Genomic DNA, 14782 nt, shown 5'->3' on the forward strand with positions numbered 1-14782 from the left:
AGCATTGGAAGTTCAAACCCCCGAGCTGACAAGGTACAAATCTGTCGTTCTGCCCCTGAACAGGCAGTTAACCCACTGTTCCTAGGCCGTCATTGAAAATAAGAATTTGTTCTTAACTGACTTGCCTAGTAAAATAAAAATTCCTACCACGCAATGATTATATCAAGCATTTGCTGTTTTTTTTTGTGCCTAATAGAAATGTTAAATAATGTTTTGTTAATTTTGGATTCAGTTTTAGTGTAAATAAGAATAGAATATGTTTCTAAACATTTTTCTATTAATGCGGATGCCATCATGATTAGGGATAATCCGTAATGAATTGTGAATAATGATGAGTGAGAATGTTACAGACATACAAATATCATACCCCCAAGATATGCTAACCTCTCACCATTACAACAACAGGGGAGGTTAGCATTTTTGGGGGGTTATGACATTTATGCCTAACTTTCTCACTCATCATTATTCACAATTTATTCATTCAAAACAAACAGCAAATGCATCCAACAAGTCTGTAGAGTCACAAGCTTGATGTAATCATTTCATACTAGGAATATGGGACCAAGTACTGAACATTTGACTACTTTAATACACTACAAATGAATTTGTCTCAATAGTTTTGGTCCCCTAAAATGGGGGGACTATGTACAAAAAGTGTTGTAATTTCTAAGCGGTTCACCTGATATAGATGAAAATATCCTCAAATTAAATTGTGTCATTTAAAATCCAAAGTGCTGGAGTACAGAGCCAGAACAACTAAAACATTTTCACTGTCCCAATACTTTTGGGGCTCACTGTATCTACCACAAATACCTTGTACCTATGCATATTGATCGGGTACTGGTACTTCCTGTATAAAGCTCCATTCTTGTGTATTTAATTTGATTTCTCGTGTTACTATTTTGTAAGGGCTCGTAAGCAAGCATTTCACAGTACAATCTACACCAGTTGAATTCGACGCATGTGACAAATAAAATTTGATTTGATAAAAGTCAGACTGTAGACGCTACACAACACTAGAGGGAGCCAGCAGCATTGCTTTTACTGGCACATTAGCCTAAAAGAAGCCGACAAAGAGACTGATATCAAGGCTACTGGCACCTCAACAGTTTTACAGGTGTCATATCTTAATTTGATCACTCTATTGTCACGGAGAGTGTTCCTGCACCTCAGGAAACTAAAATAAACCCTATGATTTACATTAATACCCTGAAAACCCGCTGTTCTTTCTCTCTCGTGTGCAACTACACTTTTAAAAGTTAATGGAAAGAGCAAATGGCACTTTCATGTTCACAGCAACAGGAAATAAATGTACACTGTATGTACTGTAATTACCAGAGTTTATAAATGTCAGGGTGTCATATATGTATTACAGGGTTCAGAAAGTATGGTGGTGTCGTAGTGAACACTAATGCAAGATCCCTCTGCATTAGACCCACTTAGTTCTAAGTGAAAGTGAAAATGTAATGGCCATGTCAAGTAACTTTCATTTCAACTCCTGGAATTACCCCCGCTCTGTGAAATGAAATGCAAAAGCACATATCGTCCTCTCACAGTGAATTCGAGAAGAGAAAGGAAGACGAGCTGACATTTTTTTCTGTTGGGACTGACTTATGATTAAAAGGTAATACAATAATTTTGTATGTCATTGGTATGTTTGCAGATTGGTAGATCGATGTCTAATAGGGAGTGTACGTCCAAGTAAATCAAGTAGGTCATAATCAATCTTTGAACTGTGTTCTTTGATTCATGAGATATGTGTTTTGAAATAACAGTATGTACTGCATCTTCACAAGGAATCTCTTTAAATGTGGTTAATATAGCAATCAATAAAAAGGCATGTTTCTGAAAGTTTCATAGAATAGAAGAGCCCTTTACTAATTTCAATGTTCTATTTCCCTAGCCTCTGAGGACAGTTGATAATGAGTGGCTCACCCCTGCTTGCACAGGTAAGCTGTGTAACACTTCCACAGAGACAAAGTACGGCTTCAGCGCCTTGTACTCACTATTTTTGGTGCCAAGCAAGTCGGGCTGTCTAGAGCCACTATAGGACAGCATTAAGTTATTAAGATGTATTCTTGTCCACAGTGTAACGTTGAGCAGTTCAATGGCTATGTGTTATGTGCACACGTCAAAATGTGATATGTTTATTGACCCACACTATTTACAGACAATTTAATCAATAGGTTGTTCATCTTAATCTCACAACTAATTGTTTATGACATATGTCTCTCTCTTTCCCCTCCCCACCAGTCTGTTCTTCCAACCCCACTGAAGTGCCCCAGTTGCCACCAGGCTGGGGCCAGAAAGGTCAAAGGTCAGTGTGCTGTGTGTAAGCGCTGCTCCGAGACCCTGCGCCGTGTCTACCAGTTCTGCTGGGCCTGTGGGAGGGAGTGGCACCAGTCAGGAGGAACCCTGGAGGGCCAAGGGGTCCATTTCTCCTGCCCTCTGCCAGGCTGTGCCCTCAGGGCTGCCCTCCTCTCCCCAGAGGTCATTGTTGATCCAAGCAGTTCAGCCCAGGGATGCCCCTTCTTCAGGGCCTGTCCTCACTGTAAGGCCATCCTCACTCACACTGGAGAGGGATGCCCCAATATCATCTGTCCACACTGCCAAAAGGAGTTCTGCTTCCGCTGCTTGAAGGAGGAGTGCTATGATTATGAAGAGGAAGATGATGATGATTTTGAGTATCCTTTACCATGCACTGTGGTGGACAACAGTCAGTCTCTCAGAGAGTTGGAACTGTAGGGGCTATGCAACGGTCTGTAGAACATATTTTACGGCCTCATTCATTACCACTTGCAAAAGGAAATCATCTTGATTGTAATTACTATTGGAATTATTACATTAGTTCTATGGTACAAAGACATCATATTGCTATGCTGCATTGCTTCTGTATAGTTAAATGCAATCTGTCTAATACTCAAGTAAAAGATAAATAAAGCCAGAAGTTATCATTTGTGTTTTCACACCAGTGGCGTGTATTCATGGATGCCAAGGGAAGCCAGGCCCCCCCCCCAAAAAAAATTAAAATAAATAAACATATAAAATCGTCTGTGTTTTCATATCATTTTTTCAATTCACAAAAGGCTGAATGCACAGTATCTCACCTGAGAAAGCATCAGAGGGAGCGAAACAGTGGCCCTGTGATGGCCATCTATCTGATTCTGTCTGGTCATAAAGAGTATGACATTGTTGCCGCCCAAAGCATTGAATGCAAGGGAAAGAATAGCCAATCAGCGTTAAGCTAAACTGAGTGAGCTCAGCTGTGAATGGTCCTGGCACACAAAAAAGTCTCAAGGGAAGCCAGTTTGTATTTGACTTTACTCCTATCACATCGCATCAAGAGAAATATGTAATTGACAGAAACAACTTGAATTTGTCATGTACTGTCATGTTGTGTCTTGTCTCTGTCCTTTCCCTTCACCCTGTCTCCCTCTGCTGGTCATTGTTAGGTTACCTTTTCTCCCCCTCTTTCCCCCAGCTGTGCCTTGTCTCCTCCTAACCACCTCGTCACCCCTTTTCCCACCTGTTCCCTTTTTCCCTCTGATTAGGTCCCTATATCTCTCTCTGTTTCTGCTCCTGTCTTTGTCGGATTCTTGTTTGTTGTGTTTCATGCCTGAACCAGACTATCGTCATGTTTGCTGTAACCTTGTCGGAATCTGCCGGTCTATCTGAGCCTACCTATGTTTGGTTATTAAAGAAGCTCTGTTTAAGTTAATTCGCTTTTGGGTCCTCATTCACTCACCGTAACAGAATTGTTGCATCTTATTGTGTTGTTGTCCTAGCTAAAATGTTGTGTTGTTAGCTAGCTAAAATCGCCCCTTTCCTAAATTAGCCATGGATGGAGAAGGGATTGGACTTGTGGTTTTACTTATTTCTCCGTACTGGCCAGTGATCATGGCTCACATTAACATCATCATGCCGGAAACCCTAGACCCACTCCAATTAGCATACCGCCCCAACAGATCCACAGATGACGCAATCTCAATCGCACTCCACACTGCCCTATCCCACCTGGACAAAAGGAACACCTATGTGAGAATGCTGTTCATTGACCACAGCTCAGCGTTCAACACCATTTACAACATTAACAATGTCTGCACTGTATTTCTGATCAATTTGATGTTATTTTAACAGACAAAAAAAATAGATTTTATTTAAAAAACAAGGACATTTCTAAGTCACCCCAAACTTTTTAACAGTAGTGTATATTATAGTTGGTGTCAGAGGAAGGTCCAAGAAATGGTCAAGACTCCAGTCCCCCAAGTCATAGACTTTCTCTGCTACTGCACAGCAAGCGGTACCGGAGCGCCAAGTCTAGGTCCAAAAGGCTCCTTAACAGCTTCTACCCCCAAACCATAATACTGCTGAACAATTAATCAAATAGCCACCTGGACTATTTACATTGCCCCCCCTACCCCCAGCCTCCCTTTTGTTTTTACACTGCTGCTACTCACTGTTTATTATCTATGCATAGCCACTTTACCCCTACCTACATGTACAATTTACCTAGACTAACACGTACCCCCACTCATCGACTCGATACTGTCACCCCCTGTATATAGCCTCATTATTGTTATGTCATTTTCTTGTGTTACTTTTTGATATCATTTTTGTACTTTTGTTTATTTAGTAAATATTTTCTTAACTATATTTCTTCAACTGCATTGTTGGTTAGGGGCATGTAAGTAAGCATTTCACGGTCAGGTCAACACCTGTTTTATTCGGCGCATCAAATCAAAATCAAATCCAATTTGTATTGGTCACAAAGACATGGTTAGCAGATGTTAATGCGAGTGTAGCGAAATGCTTGTGCTTCTAGTTCCAATAGATTATTTGTTAGATATTACAGACCTACCAGTTTCCCAACAACTACATAATACACACAAATCTAAATATATGTACATATGGTTGAGCGGTGGCCGAGCGGCATAGCCATGGTCCAGACAGAGGATCTGCTTCGGGAAAGTCGTATTCCTGGTCTTAATGTTGGTAAGTTGACGTCGCTCTTATATCGAATAGTTCTTCACGGCTGTATGTAATAAGACTTCATATTTCCTCGGGTAACAATGTGATTATAAACTGTCTATGACATGATATGATTGCTGAACCCATTTGTCACATGCAGAGGTTGCTCTCTATTTTTAGCACATAATCAAGATGGCGTCGACAGAGATGGTCGCCTTTCTTCGAGTCCTTAGAAAACTATGCCGTTTTTAGTTTTTTTTATGTATTCTTTCTATTTTTCTGTATGTATTATTTGCCATTTCTCGCATCCACAGATGGTGGAACTTCCATTCCAGACTAGTGTTCTAACAATAATTATTTTGGCCTCTGACACTATATACTGTCATGTTATAATATAATCATACATAACTGGCACCTGGCTGTGGCATTTTAAATAGCCTATATGTCTGAACTATAGGGACTTCACCACTATTTTTAGCACAGGCTTATTTGCTGCTTACGGACTTAAAGCCATCTACATTTAATCTGGTGTAAATTCAAGGCTTTATAGAACACAGAGCAGGGTTACTACTGCTGGAAAATAGTAGTAGGCCTACTTCTTGGGGTGACATTTAAAAAACATTTTTTAAACTATATGCAGTACGAGATAACTGGATAATGCTTTTGGATTTCATATATTTCCATGCTGATTTTTATGATTTTTATAAACTGGGTGGTTCGAGCCCTGAATGCTGATTGGGTGACAGCCGTGGTATATCAGAACGCATACCACGGGTATACCACGGGTATGACAAAACAGTTATTTTTACTGCCCTACTTACATTGGTAGCAAGTTTATAATAGCAATAAGGCACCTCAGGGGTTCGTGATATATGGTCATATACTCCACGTTGCATCATGCATAACAGCCCTTAGCCATGGTATATTGGCCATATACCACACCCCCTTATTGCTTTAGTATGCTACTTACCCCCATCACTTGTTATTTCAGTAAGTGCACTACTAGAAGTCTTTGTTCTTGTGTGCGTGAGAGAGATATTCCCAGTGGCAAGGTGTGCAAATAGTGTGTATGAAGGGGTTAGGTGTCTGTGTGTTCACAGTAGTGTGTCTGGCAGTAGGAGGTAATCTGCAGGTGTAAAGAGGTCACTGAGATTAATAATCAGGTGTTTTCCAATGGGATCTAAGTTTGTTTCATAAGGCCTTTATTTATGGAGCGAGACCAGAGATAGCTGGCTGCCCCACTTGGATTCAGCAGCCTACTCTTAAACATTTTAGTCATTTAGCAGACACTCTTATCCAGAGCAACTTACAGGAGCAATTAGGGTTAAGTGCCTTGCTCAAGGGCACATCAACAGATTTCTCACCTAGTCAGATTGGGGATTCGAACCAGTAACCTTTCAGTTACTGACCCAACGCTCTTAACCACTAAGATACCTGCGTCTTTAGATGCCAAATGTGTCACAATGATGCCTTATACATAAATGTAGGTCCTCAGACCCTCATAGTGACCCTTTAACCGTTAAACAATTGCCCTGTAGTTCTACTCCAACATTACACGTCAGTATATCATTCACACACGCACATCTATTTTTAGCCTGCTTATTCATAGTCGAGTAACTCCATATAGCCTACAGATTAATGCTGGAGCCAGAATAGCTGCTATTACTTCACTAAGATATTTGATGTAGTCACCCGATCAATAGGAGGGGGGGGGGGGGGTGTCTGCTGTGTACCTAAGCTGCTTTCATGTTCCCTCCACCTACAGGTCTGCCGGTGGCCACTTTGACTTAAAGCTTAGGGAGAAGGAAAGAAGAAGAGAGAATTCCGTTCAAGACAGATGCTCCAATAGTATAGTGCACCTTTCTAGGATTGTGTCCTACTTACTACCTTCTACTCTATGCTGATTTTAGAGAGTTGCCTCCAGAATTGAATATTTAAGTGTTTCTATTGTAACAATGTGAGACATTGAAACAATGGAATTACATACCTCAAACAACTGTCCATGACAATAAACCAAAAGGCATTGTTATATGTGATATATTCCAAGGGCCCTCTCTTTGGCAGGTAGATGTTTCAATGTCACTTTGCAATATTTGTTACAATTGTACTTTTTTACATTTGATGTGTATGGATGTGTGTTTGCCCTAGATGATCTGACCTTACTTACTTACCTTATTACTGGGCTGTATTAAGACCAAATTACACTGTGACCACGGGTCAAAAGAGCATGTTCTCTCGTTGCTCTCTCTGTGGTTGCTACAGTTAAAGGGCCAGTGCAAGGGTTTGCTAGCTTTTTGAGGCTTTATCCCTAAGTGTGACCTTGCAGTGTCAGTGCAGTCAGCCTGTCCCACATGCTGCTAAGAGGCTTGCAGGTAGCGGCTCAGTTTAGCAGGACCCCATCTGACTAATCTGATTACTTTAACTGGACTCTACCAGTCGTGACATAGAAGAACACACTTGTGATCGTATGACCAGAAAGCTGTATGACAGCATTCTCCCAATATGTGAGTGTATGTGTGCATGTGTTTGCATGTGTGAGATATTTCTCCTAAGAAGCAGCCAGTCACAGCCCAATAAACTGTGCCATTCCCCCCTCTATCTGTATAGCAGGCCATTTCCAGGCATCCATATACTGTACCTACCATGCACATTGCATCTGAATCTATGGGCTGGCTTGGGTCAAAAGGCCAAAGACAGACTTGTAACTCACCCCAATATATTTTCAGCCGTGGTATCTTTATCACTGTCACCACTTTGCACTTTGTCCTCTAAATATATTGCCATCTTATGGTCCTGAGTTATAGTCATCGTTGTGGTTAGATTTGCCTTTCTCTGGTTAGCTGGTGGTTAGATGCACAAAGAGTGTTGTTCGTTGTGGTGTGCCACAGTAGGTAATGAAATTATGCTTAGCATTGTCCACACATTGTAAACTGTCAAAGAAAAAATGGTTAACTTATTTTCACATCTTTAAAAGTTGTCAATCATCTGTTCTCAGATTAAACATTTTCAGCTCTCTAAGATTCACCATTTCAGACCACCATTGGTGTCTGTAAATTGAAGGTGAGATTGTTCTCACAAAACATCCTTTCATACTAAATATCACTTAAACAACACTAAAGCCCATACCTGTACATAGCCAGGACAGTCTTTGTCCACTTTAAATACAAGCTGCTCTCTTTCCTTAAGCCCCCCTTCTCATCCTCTGCCATTATGTAAGGAGCACCTGTAACCACCTGTAGATAGCACTCAGACATCATATGAACAATAAAGTAAATAAACAATGAATTAAACAAATGACGGGCTCAGTGGCCTGTGTGAAATTGTGAGGATGAACTCATGGTAGCATGAAATCAAGATCTCAAAGTAATTGTTTCGGTGTAATGGCAAAGGATGCTAGACTTATCCATTCCAGGAAGTGGAATCCCCTTCGCCATGTCACACAGCCGGTGCAATGCCAATCCAATGGAACTGTTGTTAGGCAATCGGACGGAGCTGAAGATCAGGGGAGGGAACAAGGAGGGACATCTAAACCAATCAAAGCCCATTAGATTTGTTTCATGCTACTTTCGTAACCAAGTGGAAGTTGAGAATTTACCAGTTGCATTCACATGCTTTGAACTTTGAAACACTGATTGTTGATAGCCAACAAACTGTAAACCATAAACTCAAAGTACCGCTGTCATGCTTGTAAACAAATGATAGTGTTTAAAAACCATAGTAATAGATTGCTTTTTATAAATAATGTTTTGTTGTTGCATTTAATGTCCAAAAATGCTGTTATCAAGGTAATTTCCTTTGTAGGTGACGTCAGAGGTCAGCATGTGGGAGAAGTGGGAGCTCAGGATGATAGATGAGTTTCCCCAGTTGGAGGGCCGTTCAAGTGGATTTCCCAGCCGTATGTGTTAAATTTCCACTTCCCACTCAGTTAGGAACGCAGCATTGGCATGTAATGTCAGTGTCACACTAACTGTAGTCCATGACTCCAATCTCACCACCAGATCAGTGTAACCACTAATGGGGATTTCCAGGTTCAGGTAGAGTTATGGCAGCAGTCTGCAATGTTGGTGCACATAGCATAATCCAAAACACATATGAACATGCAAGTTTACATGGTTCCTGCCAGAACCAGGACTTTGTAGAAGACGGAAATGGCCTCTACCATATTTTTTTTCTGCCAAATGTCTTAGTTATTATTTTTTTGCGGTTTGACACTGCTAATCAATGGGGGAATTCCAACCCCAGTCAAGCGCATGTACAGTATCTAGAACGCAATTCCTTTCTACATGCTTATTCTGACCTTGAATTTAAGCATGAGTTTAGGGTGCTATTCAAATCAAATCAAATCAAATGTATTTACATAGCCCTTCGTACATCAGCTGATATCTCAAAGTGCTGTACAGAAACCCAGCCTAAAAACCCCAAACAGCAAGCAATGCAGGTGTTGAAGCATGTTGGCTAGGAAGAACTCCCTAGAAAGGCCAAAACCTAGGAAGAAACCTAGAGAGGAACCAGGCTATGAGGGGTGGCCAGTCCTCTTCTGGCTGTACCGGTTGGAGATTATAACAGAACATGGCCATTCAACCACTATTTGTTTGGGGTGGAGATCCAATAAATGAAGGTGTGTTGGAAGTCTGTCTATAGATATGCAGTTTTCTGACCTTTACTTAATTCCCTAATAATTCCAGCACTGTTATGTGCGAGGAAACCATGAATAAGGTCGAACGAACCTACTGGTTCCAAGTGGGAAAACCATTTACTACATTTTTTCATATAGAAAAAAATACTATTCTCCATGCACTGTAATTTACAATTTGACAAGAGCTGTTGATAAGAGTAAGGTAACAGAATACTCTGTTTGGATGAGGGAACTGTAAATATAAATTACACTTGTTTTAGATCTATTTTGCCTTATAATCGCTGGAGACAAATGTGAAACCAAACTGAAGGATATCAAAATATCAACTTTCCCACAGTAAAGTTTATGAAATGTTGTACCATTATGCAGAATAGAAATTGTACATCCTTTTAACTTGCAGGGATGGGAACTCTTGAATGTCTTAATTATAGGCTACTCAGACTTCTCTGTTTATTATTTCTATCATGTTAAATACTAGCCACTATCAGTATTGACAGTCTGTAGGCCTAATAACCAGACGAATATGCATACAGTACCAGTCAAAAGTTTGAACACACCTACTCATTCAAGGGTTTTTATTTTTCAAAATGTTTTCTACATTGTAAAATAATAGTGAAGACATCAAAACTTTGAAATAACATATATGGAATCATGTAGTAACCAAAAAAGTGTTAAAGAAATTAAAATCTATTTTATATTTGAGATTCTTCAAAGTAGCCACCGTTTGCCTTGATGACAGTTTTGCACACTCTTGGCATTCTCTCAACCAGCTTCATGAGATAGTCACCTGGAATGCATTTCAATTATTAGGTGTGCCTTGTTAAAAGTTAATTTGTGTAATTTCTTTCCTTTTTAATGCATTTGAGCCAATCAGTTGTGTTGTGACAAGGTAGGGGTGGTAAACAGAAGATAGCTCTATTTGGTAAAAGACCAAGTCCATATTATGGCAAGAACAACTCAAATAAGCAAAGAAAAATGACAGTCCTTCATTACTTTAAGACATGAATGTCAGTCAATAAAGAAAATGTCAAGAACTTTGAAAGTTTCTTCAAGTGAGTCGCAAAAACCATAAAACACTATGATGAAACTAGCTCTCATGAGGACCGCCACAAGAATGGAAGACCCAGAGTTACCTCTGCTGCAAAGGATACGTTTATTAGAGTTAGCAGCCTCAGAAATTGCAGCCCAAATAAATTCTTCACAGAGTTCAAGTAACAGACACATCTCAACATCAACTGTTCAGAGGAAACTGCATGAATCAGGCCTACTAAACACTACTAAAGGACGTCATTAAAAAGAAGAGACTTGCTTGGGCCAAGAAACACGAGCACTGGACATTAGATAGCTGGAAATCTGTCTTTAGGTCTTTGTGAGACTTGAAGCATGGAGGGCTTCCCGAGTGACACAGCGGTCTAAGGCACTGCATCTCAGTGATAGAGACCCAGGTTTGATCCCGGGCTGTTTTTTGTATGCTATTTTAATATATGAAAATTAACCAATGATATCAGGCCACACCCAGCCGTGATTACAGACACCTGTGTGTGTCTTTTGACTCTATATAAAACAAGTCACCCCGCAGTGTTTGTCATTATACCCTGATGAAGACAGCTTGTCTGTCGAAACGTTACATTTTTGTATCTGAGCTCCTAGAGTGTGCTGCTTGCTTTTATTATTTTAAGTGTTCCACTCTGCTAGCCAGCACCTCATCTAAATAGGCGTGCATTTCTTTCGCCTCTAGATTGATCCCGGGGTGTATGACAACCGGCCGTGATCGGGAGTCCCATAGGGCGGCGCACAATTGGCCCAGTGGCGTCCGTGTTAAGGGAGAGTTTGGATGGGGTAGGCCGTCATTGTAAATAAAAATTTGTTCTTAACTGACTTGCCTAGTTAAATAAAGGTTAAATAAATAAAAGAGGAGGTGTGATGTGTGGGGGTGCTTTGCTGGTGACATTGTCTGTGATTTATTTAGAATTCAAGGCACACTTAACCAGCATGGCTACCACAGCATTCTGCAGCGATAAGCCATCCCATCTGGTTTGCACTTAGTGGGGCTATAATTTGTTTTTCAACAGGACAATGACCCAAAACACACCTCCAGGCTCTGTAAGCGCTATTTGACCAAGGATAGTGATGGAGTGCTGCATTAGATGACCTGGCCTCCACAATCACCCGACCTCTACCCAATTGAGATGGTTTGGGATGAGTTGGACTGCAGAGTGATGGAAAATTAGCCAACAAGTGTTAAGCGTATGCGGGAACTCCTTCAAGACTGTTGAAAAAGCATTCCTCATAATGCTGGTTGAGAGAATGCCAAGAGTGTGCAAAACTGTCACCAAGGAAAAGGGTGGCTACTTTGAAGAATCTCAAAGATAAAATGTATTTTGATTTGTTTAAATTTTCATTCTATGTGTTATGTCATAGTTTGATGTCTTCGCTATTATTTTACAATGTAAGTAGCAAAAATAAAGAAAAACCCTTGAATGAGTAAGTGTCCAAACTTTTGAGTTGTACAGTATATTTAGATGGATTTATTTTATTTATCCCTAATATTCTGAACTCTTTCTCTCGATATACAGTGCATTCGGAAAATATTCAGACCCCTTGACTTTCTTCACATTTTGTTATGTTACAGCCTTATTCTAAAATGTATTAAACAATACCCATAATGACAAAGCAAAAACTGTTTTTTAGAAATGTTTACAATATTTGTATTTTTTTAATGAAATATCACATTTACGTAACTATTCAAATCCTTTACTCAGTACTTTGTTGAAGCACCTTTGGCAGCAGTTACAGCCTCGAGTCTTCCTGGTTTTGATGCAACAAGCTTTGCACACCTGATTTGGGGAATTTCACCTATTATTCTCTGCAGATCCTCTCAAGCTCTGTCAGGTTGGATGGGGAGTGGAACAGCACAGCTATTATCAGGTCTCTCCAGAGATGTTCGTTCGGGTTCAAGTTCTGGCTCTGGCTCTGGCTGGGCCACTCTGGATATTCAGACACTTGTCCCAAAGCCCCTCCTGCGTTGTCTTGGATGTGTTCTTAGGGTCGTTGTCCTTTTGGAAGGTGAACCTTCGCCCCAGTCTGAGGTCCTGAGGGCTCTGGAGCAGGTTGTCATCAAGGATCTCTCTATTCACCTTTGCCTCGATCCTGACTAGTCTCCCAGTCCCTGCCGCTGAAAAACATACCCACAGTATGATGCTGACACCACCATGCTTCACCATAGGGATGGTTCCAGGTTTCCTCCAGACGTGACGCTTGGCATTCAGGCCGAAGAGTTCAATATTGGTTTCATCAGACCAGAGAATCTTGTTTCTTATGGCCTGAGAGTTTTGATTTACCACAGGTGGACTCCAATCAAATTGTAGAAACCTCTCAAGCATGATGAATGGAAACAGGATGCACCTGAGCTCAATTGCGAGTCTCATAGCAAAGGGTGTGAATAATTATGTAAATAAGGTATTTCTGTTTTTATTTTTAATACATTTGCAAAAATGTCTAAAAACCTTGTTTCCCTTTGCAATTATGGTGTATTGTATGTAGATTGATGAGGAAAATATTTGATTTAATCAATTTTAGAATAAGGCCGTAACAACCAAATGTGGAAAAAGGGTAGGGGTCTGAATAATTTTCAGAATAGACTGTATTCTAGTGAGTATATCGACAAAATTCTAAATAAAAGGTACACCGTATTTAAAGGGATGGCTAAGATAAATATACTTAAAACCCTATTGAACAGAAAATCTGTTGACCAGCAAGTGGGAGGGTTTTCAGCGGTTGAATTAAATTTATTCAGAGCGCACAAGGTAGTCACACCTGCGAAGCACATTGATCTAACTTCACTGTCCAATTTACAGTAGCTATTACAGTGAAAAACAACTGTGCTATTGTTTGAGGAGAGTGCACAATTGTGAACTTGAAAATGTATTAAGCAAATGGTACCAAGAATATGCATATCCTTGCTTCAGGGCCAGAGCTATAGAAAGTTAGATTTTGGTATGTCATTTTAGGTGAACATTTAAAGAAAGGGGCAGATCCTTAAGAGGTTTAATAAACCAATTAGGCACATTTGTGTAGTCTTGATACAACATTTTGAACATATACAGTGGGGAGAACAAGTATTTGATACACTGCCGATTTTGCATAACATAGGTATTTGATACATCAGAAAAGCAGAAATTAATATTTGGTATAGAAACCTTTGTTTGCAATTACAGATATCATATGTTTCCTGTAGTTCTTGACCAGGTTTGCACACACTGCAGCAGGGATTTTGGCCCACTCCTCCATACAGACCTTCTCCAGATCCTTCAGGTTTCGGGGCTGTCGCTGGGCAATACGGACATTCAGCTCCCTCCAAAGATTTTCTATTGGGTTCAGGTCTGGAGACTGGCTAGGCCACTCCAGGACCTTGAGATGCTTCTCACGGAGCCACTCCTTAGTTGCCCTGGCTGTGTGTTTCGGGTCGTTGTCATGCTGGAAGACCCAGCCACGACCCATATTCAATGCGCTTACTGAGGGAAGGAGGTTGTTGGCCAAGATCTCGCGATACATGGCCCCATCCATCCTCCCCTCAATGCGGTGCAGTCGTCCTGTCCCCTTTGCAGAAAAGCATCCCGAAAGAATGTTTCCACCTCCATGCTTCACGATTAGGATGGTGTTCTTGGGGTTGTACTCATCCTTCTTCTTCCTCCAAAAACAGCGAGGGGAGTTTAGACCAAAAAGCTCTATTTTTGTCTCATCAGACCACATGACCTTCTCCCATTCCTCCTCTGGATCATCCAGATGGTCATTGGCAAACTTCAGACGGGCCTGGACATGCGCTGACTTGAGCAGGGGGATCTTGCGTGTGCTGCAGGATTTTAATCCATGATGGGGTAATGTGTTACTAATGGTTTTCTTTGAGACTGTGGTCCCAGCTCTCTTCAGGTCATTGACCAGGTCCTGCTGTGTAGTTCTGGGCTGATCCCTCACCTTCCTCATGATCATTGATGCCCCATGAGGTGAGATCTTGCATGGAGCCCCAGACTGAGGGCGATGGGCCGTCATCTTGAACTTCTTCCATTTTCTAATAATTGCGCCAACAGTTGTTGCCTTCTCACCAAGCTGCTTGCCTATTGTCCTGTAGCCCATCCCAGCCGTGTGCAGGTCTACAATTTTATCCCTGATGTCCTTACA

At 40.9% G+C, this 14782-nt stretch overlaps 1 protein-coding gene across 1 annotated transcript; it reads left to right on the top strand.

Moving 5' to 3' along the window:
• Positions 1–1447: 1447 nt before the first annotated feature.
• On the top strand, positions 1448–3047 carry si:ch211-284e13.9 (putative E3 ubiquitin-protein ligase RNF144A). Its single transcript, XM_021623424.3, has 3 exons — positions 1448–1624; positions 1904–1949; positions 2254–3047. Exons 2-3 carry the CDS (start codon positions 1923–1925, stop codon positions 2743–2745), a joined length of 519 nt encoding a protein of 172 aa, XP_021479099.1. The 5' UTR covers positions 1448–1624; positions 1904–1922; the 3' UTR covers positions 2746–3047.
• The last annotated feature ends 11735 nt before the right edge of the window (positions 3048–14782 follow it).

Source organism: Oncorhynchus mykiss, chromosome 12, assembly GCF_057628025.1.
Source record: "Oncorhynchus mykiss isolate SJ-2025 chromosome 12, ASM5762802v1, whole genome shotgun sequence".
NCBI lineage: Eukaryota > Metazoa > Chordata > Actinopteri > Salmoniformes > Salmonidae > Oncorhynchus > Oncorhynchus mykiss.